Below are 18,386 nucleotides of genomic sequence, written 5' to 3' on the forward strand. Positions count from 1 at the left end.
TGATTGCATCGGAGTTTTCTCTCCATTTTTTGGGGCACTTTCTTCTCCACTCATTTCTCAGCCACATATTTCTCTGGGATTTTTCTTACAACTTCCTTCCTCTGTTGAATCATTCCAGAGTTTCTCAAGCATGGAAGCCTCCTGCTTGCTCTCATTTCTTCTAAATTCACTATTTGTTCTCAGTAAAACTCACATAGCCTAGATAAAGATTCTTTGACTAAAGAATGGCATTTGGTGAAAAGTTTTAAAAATTCTCTTTGCCTTTGTGGTTGGTACCAAGTCCCTGAAATTTTGAAAGTTCAGGTTGACAGATAGATCTTGAGCTAGGTGCTAGGTGCTTAAGATCTGTCAGTCAACCTGAACTTTTACAATTTCAATTTATTTTAATTTTTACACAAAGTATGATTATTATGGCAAATATTCAACCAGGGACTTTGTCACAATTTTTAAATGTCAGGCAATGCATTTCAAGCAGTATGAGTAGGTCTCTTTGTGTGGAAGTTAAGCCAGGTCGGGCTTCACTGGGAGCCAGCTCCCTGTAGCAGCTCCTCTCCATACTTGCTCTCTGTTTACCACTTTTGAATCCAAAATGTTTTTGAAAATGTTCTGAGTTTATTTTAAAGGTGCTTATGGTGGTTGAGAGCAGTGGCAGGGCATCTAGCAAGTTTGGAATTGAAGATGGAGGAAGCCCTGGGGTAAACCCCTTGTAATTATGCGTCTTGTACTAATGATTGTCTGTTTTAATGGAACTCTGGTCTATATGAAAGTAGAGTTATGGTAATAATTGAAAAGTCACAAATGCTTAACTCAGCCATTTACCATATATGCAGTTTTCTCCGTGCTCCTTCTCACTCTGCTGGGCATTTTTTCCCTTCCTCATGCCCTGTGTAAGCACATGGCTTATTCACTCATGTGACCTTTTCATTCCTGCTGGGTCAGGTTTGCCTCCCTTGGATCATAAAGGCAAGGCTAGGCAGAAGCCTTCAAATGAAGGCAGTTTGGTCATGGTGGTGGTGATGATGTCGATCTTGACCTCCTATGCCAGGATAAGTGGGAGAAGGTTTGCAGCACTCGGGACACAACCGTGGAGGTTTATAAGCACATCAACTTGATGTCTCTGGATATAATCATGAAATGCACTTTCAGCAAAGAGACCAACTGCCAGACAAACAGGTCAGTGGTGGGAGAGCAAAAAACATATTTCCTCCCATTTTCTAAGTTGTTTATTAACACGTTATCTCAACTTTCTCTTCTAGCACCCATGATCCTTATGAAAAAGCTATTTTTGAAGTCAGCAGAATTGTATTTCAACGCTTGTACAGTTTCTTGCATCACAGTGACATAATTTTCAAACTCAGCCCTCAGGGCCACCGCTTCCAGAAGTTAAACCAAGTGCTGTATCAGTACACAGGTATTTGTTAGGTTTGGTTGCCCACATCCATTCGCAGTCATGATTGTACTGTGTCTGTCTAGAGGGATAAACCTTAATATGACAAGAGAAAGAATATTTGTTATTAATGGACCTTAATATAGACACTTCTCCAAAGAAATTTGACTGAGTTCTTTAGAAGACTTCGCTTCAACCATAGCAGTAAGTCTTACCAGAATTTTTATATACTATAGCATATAGTATATACTATTTACTATATACTAAGTATGCAGTATATACGATTTACTATATACTAAGTATGCAGTATATACTATTTAGTATATACTAAGTATATAAATATATGCTAAGTAGTATATAGTATGTACTAAGTATACGTATTCAAAACTTTAAAGTAAAACCTTTTCCTTTTTTTTTTGAGATGGCATTTCTTTCTGTTGCCCAGGCTGGAGTGCAGTGGTACAATCTCAACTCACTGCAACCTCCACTTCCTGGGTTCAAGCATTTCTCCTATCTCAGTCTTCTGAGTAGCTGGGATTATAGCACCCACCACCACACCTGGCTAACTTTTGAAAATTATTTATTTTTATGTAGTCAGATTTATCAATATTTTGTTTTATTGCATCTGGACTTCTAGTAATCACAAAAAGCCATTCTCTATTCCAGGGTTTCTCAACCCTTGGCACTAATGGCTTCTTGGATTAGATAAGCCCTTGTCAAGACCTGTGCATTGTAGGATGTTTAGCTACATCCCTGACATCTACCCACTCAATGTAGGAGAGCTCTGATAGCTGTGGCAACCAAAAGTAACTCCAGATGTTACTGAATGTCCACAGGGCCAAAGTTGCCCCCAGTTGAGAACCCTGTACCCAGGTTGTAGAGAAAATTATTTATGTCTTGTGGTGCTTGTATGATTTCATTCTTTTTGCTTTTAGATCAGAGATCTAAACTCCATTTAGAGTTTATTCCTATATATGGTGTGAGGTATTGATCTAATTTTACCAAATGGATATCCAGTTGTCCCATCATCATTATCATTATTTAAAAGTTTATCTTTTCAAGTGATTTAAAATAATCATCTTTATCACATTCCAAATAGAAATGTGTACTTGTATCTATTTTGGATGAGCGTATATTTGGATATTCTTTTGTATTCCATTGGTCTATTTGCCAATGTACTAAAATCACAGTGTTTCAATTAAGGAGATTTTGTGGGGTTTTTTCAACTTTAATAGATTTTACTTTTAGAAAAGTTTTAGGTTTGCAGAAAAATTGGGCAGAAAGTACAGAGAGTTCTCCTATTACCCATGTAACAAACCTGTACATGTACCCTTGTGTCTAAAATAAAAGTTGAAATTTAAAAAATACTATATAAATATTACCTCTGTTCCAAAGTTTTCGTTTTTTCTTTCAGTTCCTTCAATTATAAATATATCAGCATTTCTTTGCCTGTCTTCTATTTTATTTCATTTTATTTAATAACTTTTTCATGAAAATAAAATATTAGACTGAGGAAGTAAATAATGATGGGTCACTTGCATCTAAACTTGAAATCATCTTAATTTTATTGCCCACATACTGATAGAAACTGTGGTTTTGATCTGTGTTATTTATCTTTGGAGCTTTGGTCAAAAGTCCCTTTCATGGGGAAAATAAACCATCTGTGAAAATAAGACCTCTTTAAACATCTGGAAATCAGGCAAGATTTGAATCTATACATTAACCATGGGTTAATTCATAATTTATTTGACTTTGCTGTCACTTTGGTAATTGGAAATTATTTTTCTGCCCAGATACGATAATCCAGGATAGAAAGAAATCCCTCCAGACTGGGGTGAAGCAGGATAACACTCAGAAGAGGAAGTACCAGGATTTTCTGGATATTGTCCTTTCTGCCAAGGTAAATCATCTAAATTTCTAAGCCTGCTCAAGTGGCTAGTTAATTATCTTATTAGGTGGGTAAGTGGGAATGGGATGGGGAGACAAAAATAAAACTGATTGATTAAATTTAACCATACTTTGAATTGATGAGTGGCTTCATGCAATTTGAGACAAAAAATTCTGCAACTCTGTCACTAGAGGAGGATCAGTAAAGACTAAATGAAGGATTTGACAAGATTTGGGGATGTCATATGGATATATGGATTTCAGGGGATCATGAAAAAATTGTCACATGGATAAACATATAAAATTGTGATGATAAGGTCCTGGGAAATCTGGGAGTTTGAAGAGAATTTCTAGGGCCTGCTGATTGAAGGCCCTCTTTGCAAGGCCTGCTTTTCTTATCTAACCTTGGTTCTCCTTTATACTTTGGGCAGAATATGGCTTATAGCACATATTTACTGAACTGAATTAAAATTTAAACCCCTATTTGAAACTCTTATTTTTCCCCTAAAATCATTATTGTGATCATATCTCCAAACATTTATAAACTGATACTTTAATTAAAATATATGTATTGTATTTCCTAGGATGAAAATGGTAGCAGCTTCTCAGATACTGATGTACACTCCGAAGTCAGCACGTTCTTGTTGGCAGGACATGACTCTGTGGCAGCGAGCATCTCCTGGGTCCTTTACTGCCTGGCTCAGAACCCTGAGCATCAAGAGAGATGCCGGGAGGAGGTCAGGGGCATCCTGGGGGATGGGTCTTCTATTACCTGGTAAGAGCTAAAACCTAAAGTTTTCATCCTAGTTTTCCCTCTGAGATTTTGCTCTATTTTTTGCCCTGGTACCTTAGTGACTAGTGCCTCAGGATATGTGTAGGTGGAAACAGCAGAAGTAGGCTACTTCTCCGTTCTTTCTGAAAAGAGCTCAAAATTATTCTCTTCTCTTTTGAAAAAAAAAGTTTATTCATCCATAAATTGTCTGTCATCGATTTTCTAGTCAATGGTGTGTGAAATATCTTATTTCTTTATTTCACCTTGGCTCTGATGCATTGGAAATGAGGACTTGATCCCTATGTTGGCACTTAGAACTTAAGTGATAAGGTTCAAGTGGAGCTCCTCTTCTGAGAGAGCTGAATGATTAGCTGCATTATTTAAGGTTCATTGTAGATGTCTTCTCCCATCCTCTTGTCATGAATTTTATTCCTCAGGATTGATTTTAGACTTCAAACATAATATTGGATGATATATACTATAGTTGACGTTAGCAAATATGTACTGAGGACATTTTAAATACTGAGACATATTTTTTTGAAAGAGGAAGAAAAAGAGGGAGAGAAAATGGGAATGTAGCTTTATTCTACAAATGGGTATGAATAATGGCCAATCAATATTTTGGGTATTTAAGGTGGAGAATGTATATTTTGTGTATTTAAAATGGAGAGCTCTATAAATATTTATTGAGTTTACTTGTTCCAGATCTGAGTTCAAGTCCTGGATATCCTTATTAATTTTCTGTCTCATTGAGTCTAAATCTCTTTATGAGTCTTATGTATCTGGGTGTTAGGATTGTTAGCTCTTATTGTTGCATTGATCCTTTTACCACTATATCTTTGTTGCTTTGAAATCTATTTTATCAGATGCGAGAATTGCAACTCCTACTTTTTATTTATTTATTTTTGCTCTCCATTTGGTTGGTAAATCTTTCTCCATCCCTTTGTTTTGAGTCTTTATGTATCTTTGGATGTGAAATGGGTCTGGATGTAGCATATCGTTAGGTTTTGGCTATATCTTTTGATTGGGGTATTTAGTTGACTTAAATTTAGGGTTACTGCCATTTGATGTTAACTGGCTATTTTATCCATTCGTTGATGTAAATTCTTCTTTATGTTGATGCTCTTTACTTTTTGGTATATTTTTAGAAAGGCTAATACTGGTTGTTCCTTTCTATGTATAATGCTTCTTTCAGAAGCTCTTGTAAAGCCGACCTGGTGGTAATAAAATCTCTGAGTACTTGCTTGTTCATAAAAGATTTTATTTTTCCTTCAATTGTGAAGCTTAGTTTGGCAGGATATGAAATTCTGGGCTGAAAGTTCTGTTCTTTAAGCATGTTGAATATCGGCCCCCACTCTCTTCTGGCTTGTAGGGTTTCTGCTGAGAGATCTGCTGTAAGTCTAATAGGCTTCCCTTTGCGGGTAACCTGACCTTTCTCTCTGGCTGCCCTTAGTATTTTCTCCTTCATTTCAACCCTGGTGAATCTAACGATTATGTGCCTTGGGGTTGCTCTTCTTGAGGAATATCTTTGTGGTGTTCTCTGTATTATCTGGGGTTGAATATTGTGCTGCTTTGCTGGATTTGGAAAGTTTTCCTGAATAATATCCTGAAGAGTATTTTCCAGCTTGGATTCATTCTCTTCGTCATATTCAGGTACACCTATCAAACGTAAATTAGGTCTTTTCACATAGTCCCATATTTCTTGGAGACTTTGCTCATTCCTTTTTATCCTTTTTTCTCTATTCTTGTCTTCTCATTTTATTTCATTAAGTAGGTCTGATATCCTTTCTTCTGCTTGATCAATTCGGCTATTCAAACTTGTGCATATTTCGCTAAGTTTTTGTGTTGTGTTTTTCAACTTCGTTAGTTCATTTATATTCCTCTCTATATTGTCTATTCTTGTTAGCATTTTGTCAAACCTTTTTTCAAAGTTCTTAGTTTCTTTACATTGGGTTAGAACAAGTTCTTTTAACTCCCAGAAGTTTCTTATCATCCACCTTCTGAAGCCTACTTCTGATAATGGCACACAGTCCTTTTCCATCAGGGCTTGTTCCATTGCTGATGAGGAACTGTAATCCTCTGTAGAGGGAGAGGGGTTCTGATTTTGGGTATTCTCGGCCTTTTTAGGCTGGTTTCTTCCCTTTGTTATAAATTTATCCATCTGTCGTCTTTACAACTACCGCCTTTATAGTTGGGTTTCTGAGTGGACGCCCAGTTTATTGATTTCCAGCGCTGGAATCCGAGCAACCCACTGCGCCGGCCAAAACAGCAGCAATAAGACTGATGGTGCTCTTTTGCCCGGGAATCTCCTCCCATTTACTCTGCATGAAGAGCTGCCACGCCGAGGCGCCAGCAAAACTGCTGCACTGGTCACAAGAGTCACGCTGGCGACCCGTGGGGCGCCTTCACTGGGAATATTCTGGTCCGTGAGCGACAAAAATTCGTCTGAAAGATTGGCGTCCTCTCATTCTCTGCGCTTTCACTGGGAGCTACAATCCCGAACTGTTAGCGATCAGCCATCTTGGATCTCTCTGACATTTTCTTAATGACTACGATTTATTGTGGGCCCTGTCCTCAGTGGTCTAATATAGGAGGCAGGAGATAGACTTCCATATTGCAGCACAGCATGACAAGTTAATGATAGCGATATGTGCTGGCACAAAGACACAGGTACCTACCCTGGCATGGGAGCTCAAGGAGACTTCCTTGGGTATATGACACTTAACCTGACTATTACAGGTTGAGTAAGAGTTAGCCAGGTGGAAAATGTCATCTCTATTTTGCTAGACTTTAAGCATATCTTTCTGTTAATAAAGCCCAGGTAATGCTGTTTGCAAAGATAAAATATGTTCCTGACATAGTCTGGTCAAAGGGACAGAAAAATATAAATGCTATGAACAACTCAGCTGCATGACTAGATAAAAAAACGCCATATTTCCCATGCAAAAGTCAGCTTAATTGGAACATTGGTAAAACCAAATTTGCCATTATAAAGGTATAGTAGAGATCTAATTTTATAAGAAAATAGAAGTACTTTCCTAGCGTAAACTAAAGGTTTAATCTCTATAGCACAAAATACAAAGTTGAGCGATCATTTTTAATTTTTTTAAGTGACAAAAATTGTGCATATATGTGTTATGTATGTGTGTATACATGGCATACAATATGATCTTTTGATAAATGTATTCATTGTAGAACGACTTAATCTATCAATGGACATGTCCATTAACTCATACTTACCATTTTTTTTGTGGTGAGGACATTTAAAATCTACCCTCTTAGCAATTTTCAAGTATACAAATTGTTATTAATTCCAATCACATATTGTTCAATGCATCTCCTATACTTATTCCTTCTGTCTGACTGAAATTTCGTATATTTTGATTAATTCCCTGTAATCCCCCATTCTCCCACAGCCCCTGGTAACTGCTATTCTACTCTCTGCCTCTATGAGTTTGATGTTTTAGATTCCACATGTGAGATTATGTGGAATTGTCTTTCTGTGCCTGGCTTATTTCACTTAGCATAATGTCCTCCAAATTCATCTATGTTGTCATAAATGACAAGATATCCATCTTTCCTATGGTGAATTAGTATTCCATTATTTATATATATATCACTTTTTAAAAATTTTTAATTATAGTTTAAGTTCTCGGATACATGTGCAGAACATGTGGGTTTGTTATATAGGTATACACATGCCATGATGGTTTGCTGCACCCCTCAATCTGTCATCTACATTAGGTATTTCTCCTAATGCTATCCTTCCCCTAGCCCCTCACCCCCCAACAGGCCCCAGTGTGTGATGTTCTCCTCCCTGTGTCCATGTGTTCTCATTGTTCAACTCCCACTTATGAGAGAGAATATGTGGTGTTTGGTTATCTGTTCTTGTGTTAGTTTGCTCAGAATGATGGTTTCCAGCTTCATCCACATCCTACAAAGGACATGAACTCATCCTGTTTTATGGCAGCATAGTATTCCATGGTATATATGTGCCACATTTTCTTTATCCAGTCTATCATTGATGGGCATTTGGGTGGGTTCCAAGTCTTTGCTATTGTGAACAGTGCTGCAGTAAACATATGTGTGCATGTGTCTTTTTAATAGAATGAGTTATAATCCTTTGGCTATATACCCAGTAATGAGACTGCTGGGTCAAATGGTTTTAGATTTTGAGAAATCACCACTGTCTTCCACAATGTTTGAACTAATTTACACTACCACCAACAATGTGAAAGTGTTCCTACTTTTTGCTGTGCAGAAGCTTTTTTGTTTAATTAGGTCCCATTTGTCAATTTTGGCTTGTGTTGCCATTGCTTTTGGTGTTTTAGTTATGAAGTCTTTGCCCATGCCTATGCCCTGAATGGTATTGCCTAGGTTTTCTTCTAGGGCTTTTATGATTTTAGGTCTTATGTTTAATCCATCTTGAATTAATTTTTGTGTGAGGTTTAAGGAAGTCATCCAGTTTCAGTTTTCTGCATATGGCTAGCCAGTTTTTCCAGCACCATTTATTGACTAGGAAATCCTTTCTGCATTGCTTTTTTTGTCAGGTTACTCAAAGATTAGATGGTTGTAGATGTTCGGCATTATGTCTGAGGCCTCTGTTCTCTTCTATTGGTCTATATATCTGTTTTGATACCAGTACCATGTTATTTTGGTTACTGTAGCCTTGTAGTATAGTTTGAAGTCAGGTAGCTTGATGCCTTCAGCTTTGTTCTTTTTGCTTAGAATTATCTTGGCTATACAGGCTCTTTTTTGGTTCCATATGAAATTTAAAGTAGCTTTCTCTAATTCAGTGAAGAAAGTCGATGGTAGCTTGATGGGATAGCACTGAATCTATAAATTACTTTTGGCAGTATGGCCATTTTCACAATATTGATTCTCTATGCTAGAGATAGAAGTAATTAACATACCACCACTACATTATTAGGGTATTCTAAATTGACTATGTATTTACCTTTACCAGTGAAATTTTTATTTTCAATTTTCATGTTGTTAATTAGTATTCTTTTATTTCAAGTTGGAGAATCCACATCAGCATTTTTTAGGTGAGTCTGGTAATAATGAACACCCTCAACTTTTGTTTATCTGGAGATGTTTTTATCTCTCCTTTGTTTTGAAAGATAACTTTGCCAGATATGGTATTCTTGATTAGCAGGTTTTTTCTTTTTCTTCAGCTTTTTGAATGTCTCATTCTACTCCCTCCTAGCTTGCAAGATTTCTTCTGATAATTCTTCTCATAACCTTATTGTCATCTCTTGTATGTGATGAGTCCCTTCTCTTACTGCTTTCTAGATTCTTTCTTTGTCTTTCATTTACTTTTGACAATTTGATATAATGTGCCTCCATTTATTTTCATTTGGTTTGGTCTTAACTTAGAGTCCTTTGATCTTCATAAACCTGAGTGTTCATATCCTTTCCAATATTTGGAACATTTTCAGCTGGTGTTTTTAAAATAATATTTCTTCAACTTTCTTTCTTCTTCTGTAATCCCTATAATTTGTATATTTGTATGTTTGATGGTATCCCATAAGTCCCTTAGGTTTTCTTTATTTTATTCTTTTTTGTTTTTGTTGTTGTTTCTTTGATTGATAATTTCAAATGACTTGTCTTTGAGTTCACTGATTCTTTCTTCTTCATGATTGAGTCTGCTGTTTAAGGTCTTTACTGAATTATTCAGATCTGTCATTGTATTTGTCAAAATTCAACCCCTCACACATGCACCTTCCAGTGATGTCAGTGGATCAGCCTGCTGGGGCACTGACAGGTGTGTCTCCCCACCAGTTCCTTTGTGGGCAGGACTACTCTCAAGTCACAGCTGAGAGGGGCTAACACTGCTTCTCAGGGACATATCAGAATCTGATTTGGGGCCAAGGTTTTCAAGTCTACCTCGGGGACACAGACAGGCATGTCACCCAGCAGGTTTCTGGCCAGGTAAAACTGCTCTTAGACCACAGTTGAGTGGAGCTTGGGCTAAGATGAAGTGCTATTTCAGGGCCTACTGGGGGACCAGGGTTGTCAAGTCTGACCAGGTTGTTTGGGGAAATGTGTCTCTCCCTCTGGGTTGTTGTGAGCAGGACAGATCACAGACCACAGCTCAGGGGCTGGAACTGAGTTAGAGGGGCATTTCTGAATCCAAAGCTGAGATCAAGGTGGACAGACCTGTCTCCTGAGGCACTGATGGGCTTGAATCCTGCTGGGCCCCTTGGTCAATGGTTTCAGTAGTAGGACCAAGCCAAACAGAGCTATAACTGAGCCGGGAGGGAGATAGTGCCATTTCAGGGTCTGGAGCAAGATCAGAGTTGGCAAGTCTCCCACCTGAGTACAGTTCTGCCCTCTCAAAATCCCTCTTAGGCTCCACGAGTGTTTCAAGTACTCCTACCTAAATCCCAAGGCTCCCACAAAGGCACTTTATAAATAGCTATGAAATTATTAGTATTATTTTTTGAAACGGAGTTTCGCTCTTGTTACCCAGGCTGGAGTGCAATGGCGCGATCTTGGCTCACTGCAACCTCCGCCTCCAGGGTTCAGGCAATTCTCCTGCCTCAGCCTCCCGAGTAGCTGGGATTACAGACTTGAGCCACCGCACCCGGCCCAGCTATGAAATTATTATACCTGTAGGGGGATCCAAGTGGGGGACCTCCTCTTCTCTCATCTTGCTAAGTAATCACTTTTAGTCATTCATTAAATTTGTAAACATTGTATATCACATTCCAACATGAATTAGATATTTTGATGTTGATTAGAGTAGATATTTACACAACTCAAATATTGACTTTTCTCATTCTCATTTGGCTTAAATGTGAAAACAATTTTTAAAAGTCCTTTCTAGGGAGAAAACAAAGTCCAGAAGATTTATTAGGTATATTTCATTTTAATGAGAGAATGGCAATAATATTATAGAGAAAAAATATTTTTACTTGATAATATGTACTTATAGCTCTGTTTAATGAAATTTACATGTGGCATTCTGATAATTTATAATTCTTTTAGACAGGTAATAAAACTACACTACAAAGAGAAATTTCTGAGAAAGCCAGAAAGTTGTTCAACTTCCCCTTTTGGCTCCTTATCAGCTCATTTCTGTGTTAGGTTAAAATTTCTCTCTTCTTTTTGTTCCATGATTGAAACGAACAAAATTTTTAAAAATTATGCAAAGTGCCAGCGTAAGCAGAATTACTCTTTTTTTATCCTGAGCTTGGGGAAGAAAGAAATGAAAATTAAAATTTCACAGTACCTAATGACCAAAGCCTGCATTCAAAATAAGAAGTCAGAAAAACATAAAAACACAAAGACAAACAGACTAAATATAGGCAGTCATTTTATTGAAACAATCTGACTAGCTAGGGTGCAAATTTTAAAAAAAGCTTTATTCTTCTTCCACTCGTAAACTTTAAACTTGCTTTGTGGAGCAAGTTCTTTTTATCTCTGGGGCAAAATCCTGAGTGAGTCTCATAGAGTTCTCATTCATTTAAATCATAAGAACAGTCTTATGTCAGTCATTAAACTATCTGGCCCAGTGTAGTAATGAAACTTTCAAATACATATCCACTAGGAGCTTTTCTTTCCATTCCAGTGTGGTACTTCTTTGGGTCTAGAAGCCAGAAGTGGGCAAGGGGTTTATGCTTGACTTATTCTTACTGATCCCTAATACCCAGTAGCTGCTGTTTCTGACTCTTCCAGGAATGGTTTTAGATAGAAACGGCTGGTTCTACTGTGATCATGCCAAAGGGCTTGGTGGATATACCACACTTCCCTTTCTCTCAAGGGGACACTCCCTTTCTTGGAGACTCTCTCACTGGAACTTTCCAGTGGTAATTCAAGGGACAAGAGAATTTTTGTCCTTAGGAAGTTTTTTTCAAGCTGATTCCAGCGCTCTCCCTCTTGCCAGTTCATTGGTTCAAGGACATAGTTGCACATCCTTGCCTTGCCTCTGCTGTTCTCCTCTGCCTCTCTGTCTCTTCTGAGTTACAGCCTTTCACATAAGTACTGTATTCCCCAAACTCCAAGGAGCACAAGTCAGATCATCTAAGTGATCCTCCTGAAAACTCTTGTTGTTTAAGATGGGAGAAGCACCCTTCCTTCTCCATGATACTCTGGCATTCCCACAATACTTTAATTTTTCTCTTGAAATTCTTAAGCTTCTCCTCTTCAATCCTTAGCCATTTTTATGCATTATTACTTCATATATGAGCTAAGAGTTGCAAAACTGGGTTTCAGAACTCTCCATAGCAAATGTTTTCCTGGTAGTTTAGCAGCTCAGTTTATAATAAGGATATATGATACATCTTTTTGGTTCCTCCAACTCTGGGACCTCAGCTCATCCTGAGGCAGAGAGTCCCATTTTAACATTCTGTTACATACACCAGTTGCAAAATGGATTTAACCTCAGGGTGGTAATTACCAGGAATAAGCATAAAACAGAAAAAAATAAACTGGTTATGATATCTGAGTCCCTTCCCTCCCTCATCCTCACAGGGACCAGCTGGGTGAAATGTCGTACACCACAATGTGCATCAACGAGACATTCCGATTGATTCCTGCAGTCCCATCCATTTCCAGAGATCTCAGCAAGCCGCTTACCTTCCCAGATGGATGCACATTGCCTGCAGGTCTTTACATTCTTTTCCTAAGCAGTTCCTAGAGGCTGTGGGATCTTTGGGACCTGAGTGACAATGACTAGTGAGTCTCTTAGCACTTGGTGAAGTTAAAAGATAATGCTAACATGTGGTTTAGGTTTAATCACCTATGAGGAGCTCAGAGGATAATGCTTTGATCAGATGTGAATTTCAATGAATAACCAGTTGCACCAAAGGTAGGCCCAGAATCCATGTCTCTGGAATCCCAGCCCAGGGTCTCTTCCATTGTGGGAAGACATTTCTAAGATAATCTTTGTTTGGCTGACTTTGAGACTCAACTGAAACTTCATGGAAAATGAGCACCACTATCTTCATGTGAAAGACCAACGGGGATCTTTGGCCTCATCATCTTAATATCACCCTTATAAGTGTACAACATTTAATAGTTTATGTACAGTCTTCAAACCCATTGTCTCATTTTTCCCTTTGGAATGTGATGTTACCATACACTTATGCAGTTATTTACAGTTTTCTAAACACTTTTAAATACTTTTGATGTGACCTAAAATCCAGAGGGAGCTCCAATGTGTAGATGAGGTTAACTGATGTGAGCAGAGCTAGAACTCGTGTAGAGGCCCTGAGTCTAGAGCCTAGAGCTCTTCAGAACAACACAGCTTTCTGAGCAGGGCTTATAGGAAGCAGAGGGGTCATGTGAGACATGTTTTCCTTTCCTTTTCTATTACTTCATGTCTTAGGAAACAAGCCAACAGGATTGCTTGTAGCAAACACCTACAGCCTGTTACTGTAACTTTGCTGACAGACCCAGAACTAATTTACTAGATTTATTTCTGGAAACCAAATAATCCTCAAATTCTCTCTCCTTTGTTTTCTACATTTTTTATTACCAAACAACATGGATATTTGCCAGAATTCTACACTTTCTATATATGAACAGCACCAATGGAAATGTGTCACTGGATCTTCATATCTGCATGATGGAATAACAGTTCTCTGCTTTTTTTTTTTTTTTTGAGACAGAGTCTTGCTCTGTCGCCCAGGCCAAGGTGCAATGCCTGATCTCGGCTCACTGCAACGTCGACCTCCCAGGTTCAAGCAATTCTCCTGCCTCAGCCTCTTGAGTAGCTGAAATAACAGGCATACACCACCATACCCTGCTAATTTTGTATTTTTAGTAGAGATTGGGTTTCACCATGCTGGCCAGGCTGGACTCAAGCTCCTGACCTCGAGACCAGCCCACCTCGGCCTCCTGAAGTGCTGGGATTACAGGTGTGAGCCACTGCGCCTGGCCCATTCTGTTTATACCAAATTGTCTTCAGGAGGTGCTTAACAGTCCATTAGCAGGTATTTAGGCCAGGCACAGTGACTGGCGCCTATAATCCCAATATTTTGTGAGGCCAAGGTTGGGGGATTGCTTGAGGTTAGGAGTCTGAGACTAACTAGCCTGGGCAACATAGTGAGACCTTGTCTTTAAAAAAAAAAATGTATATAGCCAGGCGTGGTGTTGCATGCGTGTATTCCTGCCTATTTGGGGGACTGAGGCAGGAGGATCACTTGAGTTCAGAAGTTCAAGGTTAATGTGAGCTATGCTCACACTGCTCTCCAGCCTGAGTGACAGAGCCAGACCCTGACTCTAAACAAAAACAAAACCCAAATATTTGAGTAACTTTCAAACCTAGCAGAAAACATAAGCATGGTTTATCACTTTAATATGACACCAACAGCTACTTAAGACAGAATCATGAATTAAGTAAACTGTTGTGTGGAAAGCTAAGGTGCCAACCCAAGCTGTGTCTTCATATGAGTTCCTCACTGGTGTCATCAGCTACAGCAGGCAGAGGATTGTCAGGCGCTAGCTCTTCCCTTCAAGAGAGTGTTGTTTAAGAGCAGTGTAACAGTAGCCCACAACTTGCTCTTTCTCCTGCAATCTCTTTTCCTTCCCTCCTTTCTCAGGGATCACTGTGGTTCTTAGTATTTGGGGTCTTCACCACAACCCTGCTGTCTGGAAAAACCCAAAGGTATGATTCTCTCTTCTACATAAATACTTCTGAGGACTAATGCCGTGCAAGTCACTTTTTGGTAGCTAAGCACACAAGTGGCTATATAATTAAGGTAAATGACCCAGAACAAACAAAAATAAACATAAAAGCCAAAAGAAGGGCAAAACAATTCTATGTTCTTGAAATATTCTTGACACGTATATCAGTGATTTCTTTTAAGTAAGCCACTAAGGTTTAAGATCTGTTACATGTAATAGGAAGCTGGAATATACGTCTCTGTAACAATTGGCCACATAATCATTTTGGCTTGGCTTCTAAATGGATACATATCCATTTCTACATAAATGTATCTCCATAGTGAAAATAATACCACTTGCCATAGTATTTTGGTTTCCCTGGGTATCAGACAGGTCAGTTGGGAGGCTACGAGGTCTGCAGATCTGAAGTTACAATGCCCAGTATAGTAGCCATGGGACACATACGGCTACTGAACAAATGAAATGTGGCCAATTGGAATTGAGTTGTGCCCTAAGTGTAAAATTTTCACTGGATTTTGAAGACATAGTACCCTAAAAAAATGTGAAACATTTCCTTTTTTCCTTTTAGTAATATATATTATATTGGTTACAGGTTGCAATGATAATTTTGGTTTAAAAAAAAAACTCTATTAGGATTAATTTCACTTTTTTTTTGAGATGGAGTCTCACTCTGTCACCAGGCTAGAGTGCAGTAGCACAATCTTGGCTCACTGCAACCTCCACCTCCTGAGTTCAAGCAATTCTCCTGGCCTCAGCCTCCCGAGTAGCTGGGACTACAGGTGTGTACACCATGCCAGCTAATTTTTGTATTCTTACTAGAAATCGGGTTTCACCATGTTGGCCAGAGAGTCTTAGTCTCTTGACCTTGTGATCCACCTACCTTGGCCTCCCAGAATGCTGGGATTACAGGCATGAGCCACTGCACTCAGCAAATTTCACCTTCTAAAATGGTGGCCACCAGGACATTTTTAATTACACATGTAGTTCACATTATATTTCTACCGATCAGTGCTAGGTAGTAGGTGAGAAAATGTGTTCATGATGTTTTGGGGATGGTGGTGGGGTTGTCCTCTCATTTCAGGTCTTTGACCCTTTGAGGTTCTCTAAGGAGAATTCTGATCAGAGACACCCCTATGCCTACTTACCATTCTCAGCTGGATCAAGGTGAGAACAGTTTGAAGTTGCTAAAAGTACCCAAAGATGTTTACTTGAGAATAGTTTACTCCTTTCCACTCCTCAGCTATGTACATCCTTCCAAGGAACCATAGATCTCAGTGCCTATTTGAGCCCTAAAGGATTAGTTTTCCAAAGGACGGTCCTATTCTCTATCACATCCTGTTTGGCCATGCCTCAAAAGCAATCCCACAATGTAAGCTACTGCTCAGAGGCTCAATGCAGTCCACCTTCGAAACAAGAGAAATAATTTCATGAGGAACTCCAACTGCCACCTTGTGATAGGGAAGGCATCATGTTGGAGCCTTGCAGCCCACATTCTCATAGGGAACAATTTAAGTCTAGAGTTCAAAAGTTTCAATGGCATTTGGTGGAAAAATGTCACTTTACGGTGTACTTGAGACTTCTTGTGCTGGTATTTTACTATAGTCAGAAGAAACATCATTTCTTCAAGTATCACTTTCTTTTCCTCTTGTCCGCAGGAACTGCATTGGGCAGCAGTTCGCCATGATTGAGTTAAAGGTGGCCATTGCCTTGATTCTGCTGCACTTCAGAGTGACTCCAGACCCCACCAGGCCTCTTACTTTCTCCAACCATTTTATCCTCAAACCCAAGAATGGGATGTATTTGCACCTGGAGAAACTCCCTGAATGTTAGATCTCAGGGTACAATGATTAAATATACTTTGCTTTTAAGTTAAATTTACAGCTAATGGTTCAAGCAGCTAGAAAACAATCAATGTATAGTGGAAGGATTGGAGGAACCTCTGTGAAGCTACACATGATCCAAAATTATTTCTAGGTACACAGTGTATCAGGTAGATCTGTTTCTACATGACTTTGGGAGATTTTCAGATCTTTTCTGTTAGACTTTCACTACTATTAATGCTATATACCAATAGAATTTCATCTATTTTCTGTTCCTTTTCGAAATAGTTTTCAGAATTATGCAAGTAATAAGTGCATGTATTCTCACTGTCAAAAATTCCCAACTAGAAAAACATGTAGAATAAAAATTTTAAATCTCACTTCACATTCCATAGCCTACATTCCATGCCCTGACCAATCCCACTGCTTTTCCTAAAAGCAGAATCGTTTGGTGTGCATTCTTCCAGACTTTTTCCTGTAGACATGTAGCAATGTATTCTTATAGATGTGATCATACTTATATTATTATTGATTTTTTTTCATTTAATAAAAATTTATCTTATTTCCTATCATGGCTTCATGGTATTCTATCATATGAATGTACTATAATTTATTTAACTATTTTCCTTACTGGGTATTTAAGTTATTTATAATTTTAAAAACATGTTTGTTGGCCATTTATGTTTATATTTGTTTTGTTTGTGATTTTTCTGCACACTGTCTATGTTTGTTTTCTATGGAATTGTCTTTTTCTTATTGATTCTTTCAAGTTTTTTATGTATTGTGAATAATAATCCTTTATTATAACTATGCTTTGTAATTTTTTCCCATTCTGTTACTTTTTATGAAAACTGTATTTATGATGTCTTTTACCATATAGAACCTTTTAAATTTTCATGAAGTAAGGTATTTACATTTTTTCATTTCTGAGTTTTGAACCTTGGATAAGAAAGCCTTTCTTTGTAATATTATATATTCTACATATTTTCCTGGTGCTAATAATGTACAGCCTAAATGGAAATGTCTTCATGATTTCCAGATTCATCATTCATTTGAGCCTAATCAGAAATTTAGACTTGTTTTTAAGTGCAGAAGAAGGCCTTTGAAGAGCTTTCATCGAAATGAGATATGAGGTGAATTACATTTTAAGAAAGTTTTACATTCATTATATGGAGATAAGTAAGTGCATTAGAGGGGGCAAGAATGGGGAAGCAGGGAGACCAGTTAGGAAGCTATTGCAATGTACAGAGGAGAGATGGTGATGGTTTGGCAAGGGTGAAGTTGAAGGAAAATGAATGTGAGATGGATTTTGGTGGCATATGGTAGAGTAGATAGGACTCTTTCATGTATTGGAAATAGTGGGTTAGGCATTGGGGAAAATCTAAGATTATGAAGACTAACCAAGGATATCCTATTTGGTCATAGGAAAAATTTTGAAAACACTTGTGACTGGATTGCTCTCACCATGTATCCATCAATACTTGCCTTGCTGGACATTTTGATTCTGATTAAATTCTATAGTAAAAGCTGTGTAGGCAACTTAGGCATCTAATAAGGTGAGAGGCTTAGTATGAGAGAGAAGGTAGCTTGTGAGGCCAAAAATTCCCTTCACCACATAGAAGAGCCGTGATACTTGGTTTAATGAAATTCATATCCTGCCAAGAGTTATGAGAAGATAGAGAGGATTTAGTTCTCAAAGGTAGTGACTCCAAGTGGCCCATAAAAAATATCTGGAAGGGTTCAAATAACTGACAAAGATACTATTTTCCTGTTGCCTTCTCTGTGTAAAATGCAGCATTAGGGAAGGTCACTGTATTAGTTCATTTTCACACCAGTATAAAGATAATACCTGAGACTGGATTATTTATAAAGAAAAGAGTTTTAA

General features: G+C 38.2%; 2 protein-coding genes across 5 annotated transcripts in view; one reads left to right on the plus strand and one right to left on the minus strand.

Moving 5' to 3' along the window:
• CYP4X1 (cytochrome P450 family 4 subfamily X member 1) overlaps positions 1-17,070 on the plus strand; it is a 266,175-nt gene extending 249,105 nt beyond the window's left edge. For both annotated transcript variants that reach the window (XM_054259317.2, XM_002750786.6), the window contains 8 exons: positions 1,046-1,173; positions 1,257-1,411; positions 3,181-3,287; positions 3,859-4,049; positions 12,525-12,658; positions 14,597-14,661; positions 15,763-15,845; positions 16,337-17,070. In XM_054259317.2, the coding sequence (XP_054115292.1) occupies positions 1,046-1,173; positions 1,257-1,411; positions 3,181-3,287; positions 3,859-4,049; positions 12,525-12,658; positions 14,597-14,661; positions 15,763-15,845; positions 16,337-16,511 (1,038 nt within the window). In that variant the 3' untranslated portion in view covers positions 16,512-17,070. The remainder of the gene's footprint in view (positions 1-1,045; positions 1,174-1,256; positions 1,412-3,180; positions 3,288-3,858; positions 4,050-12,524; positions 12,659-14,596; positions 14,662-15,762; positions 15,846-16,336) is intronic.
• Positions 1,346-18,386, minus strand: part of LOC100387637 (cytochrome P450 4A11-like) — an 82,890-nt gene continuing 65,849 nt past the window's right edge. For all 3 annotated transcript variants that reach the window (XM_078331659.1, XM_078331660.1, XM_078331658.1), the window contains exon 9: positions 1,346-1,483. The gene's annotated coding sequence lies outside the window, so the exon portion shown is untranslated. The remainder of the gene's footprint in view (positions 1,484-18,386) is intronic.

Source organism: Callithrix jacchus, chromosome 7, assembly GCF_049354715.1.
Source record: "Callithrix jacchus isolate 240 chromosome 7, calJac240_pri, whole genome shotgun sequence".
Classification (NCBI taxonomy): domain Eukaryota; kingdom Metazoa; phylum Chordata; class Mammalia; order Primates; family Cebidae; genus Callithrix; species Callithrix jacchus.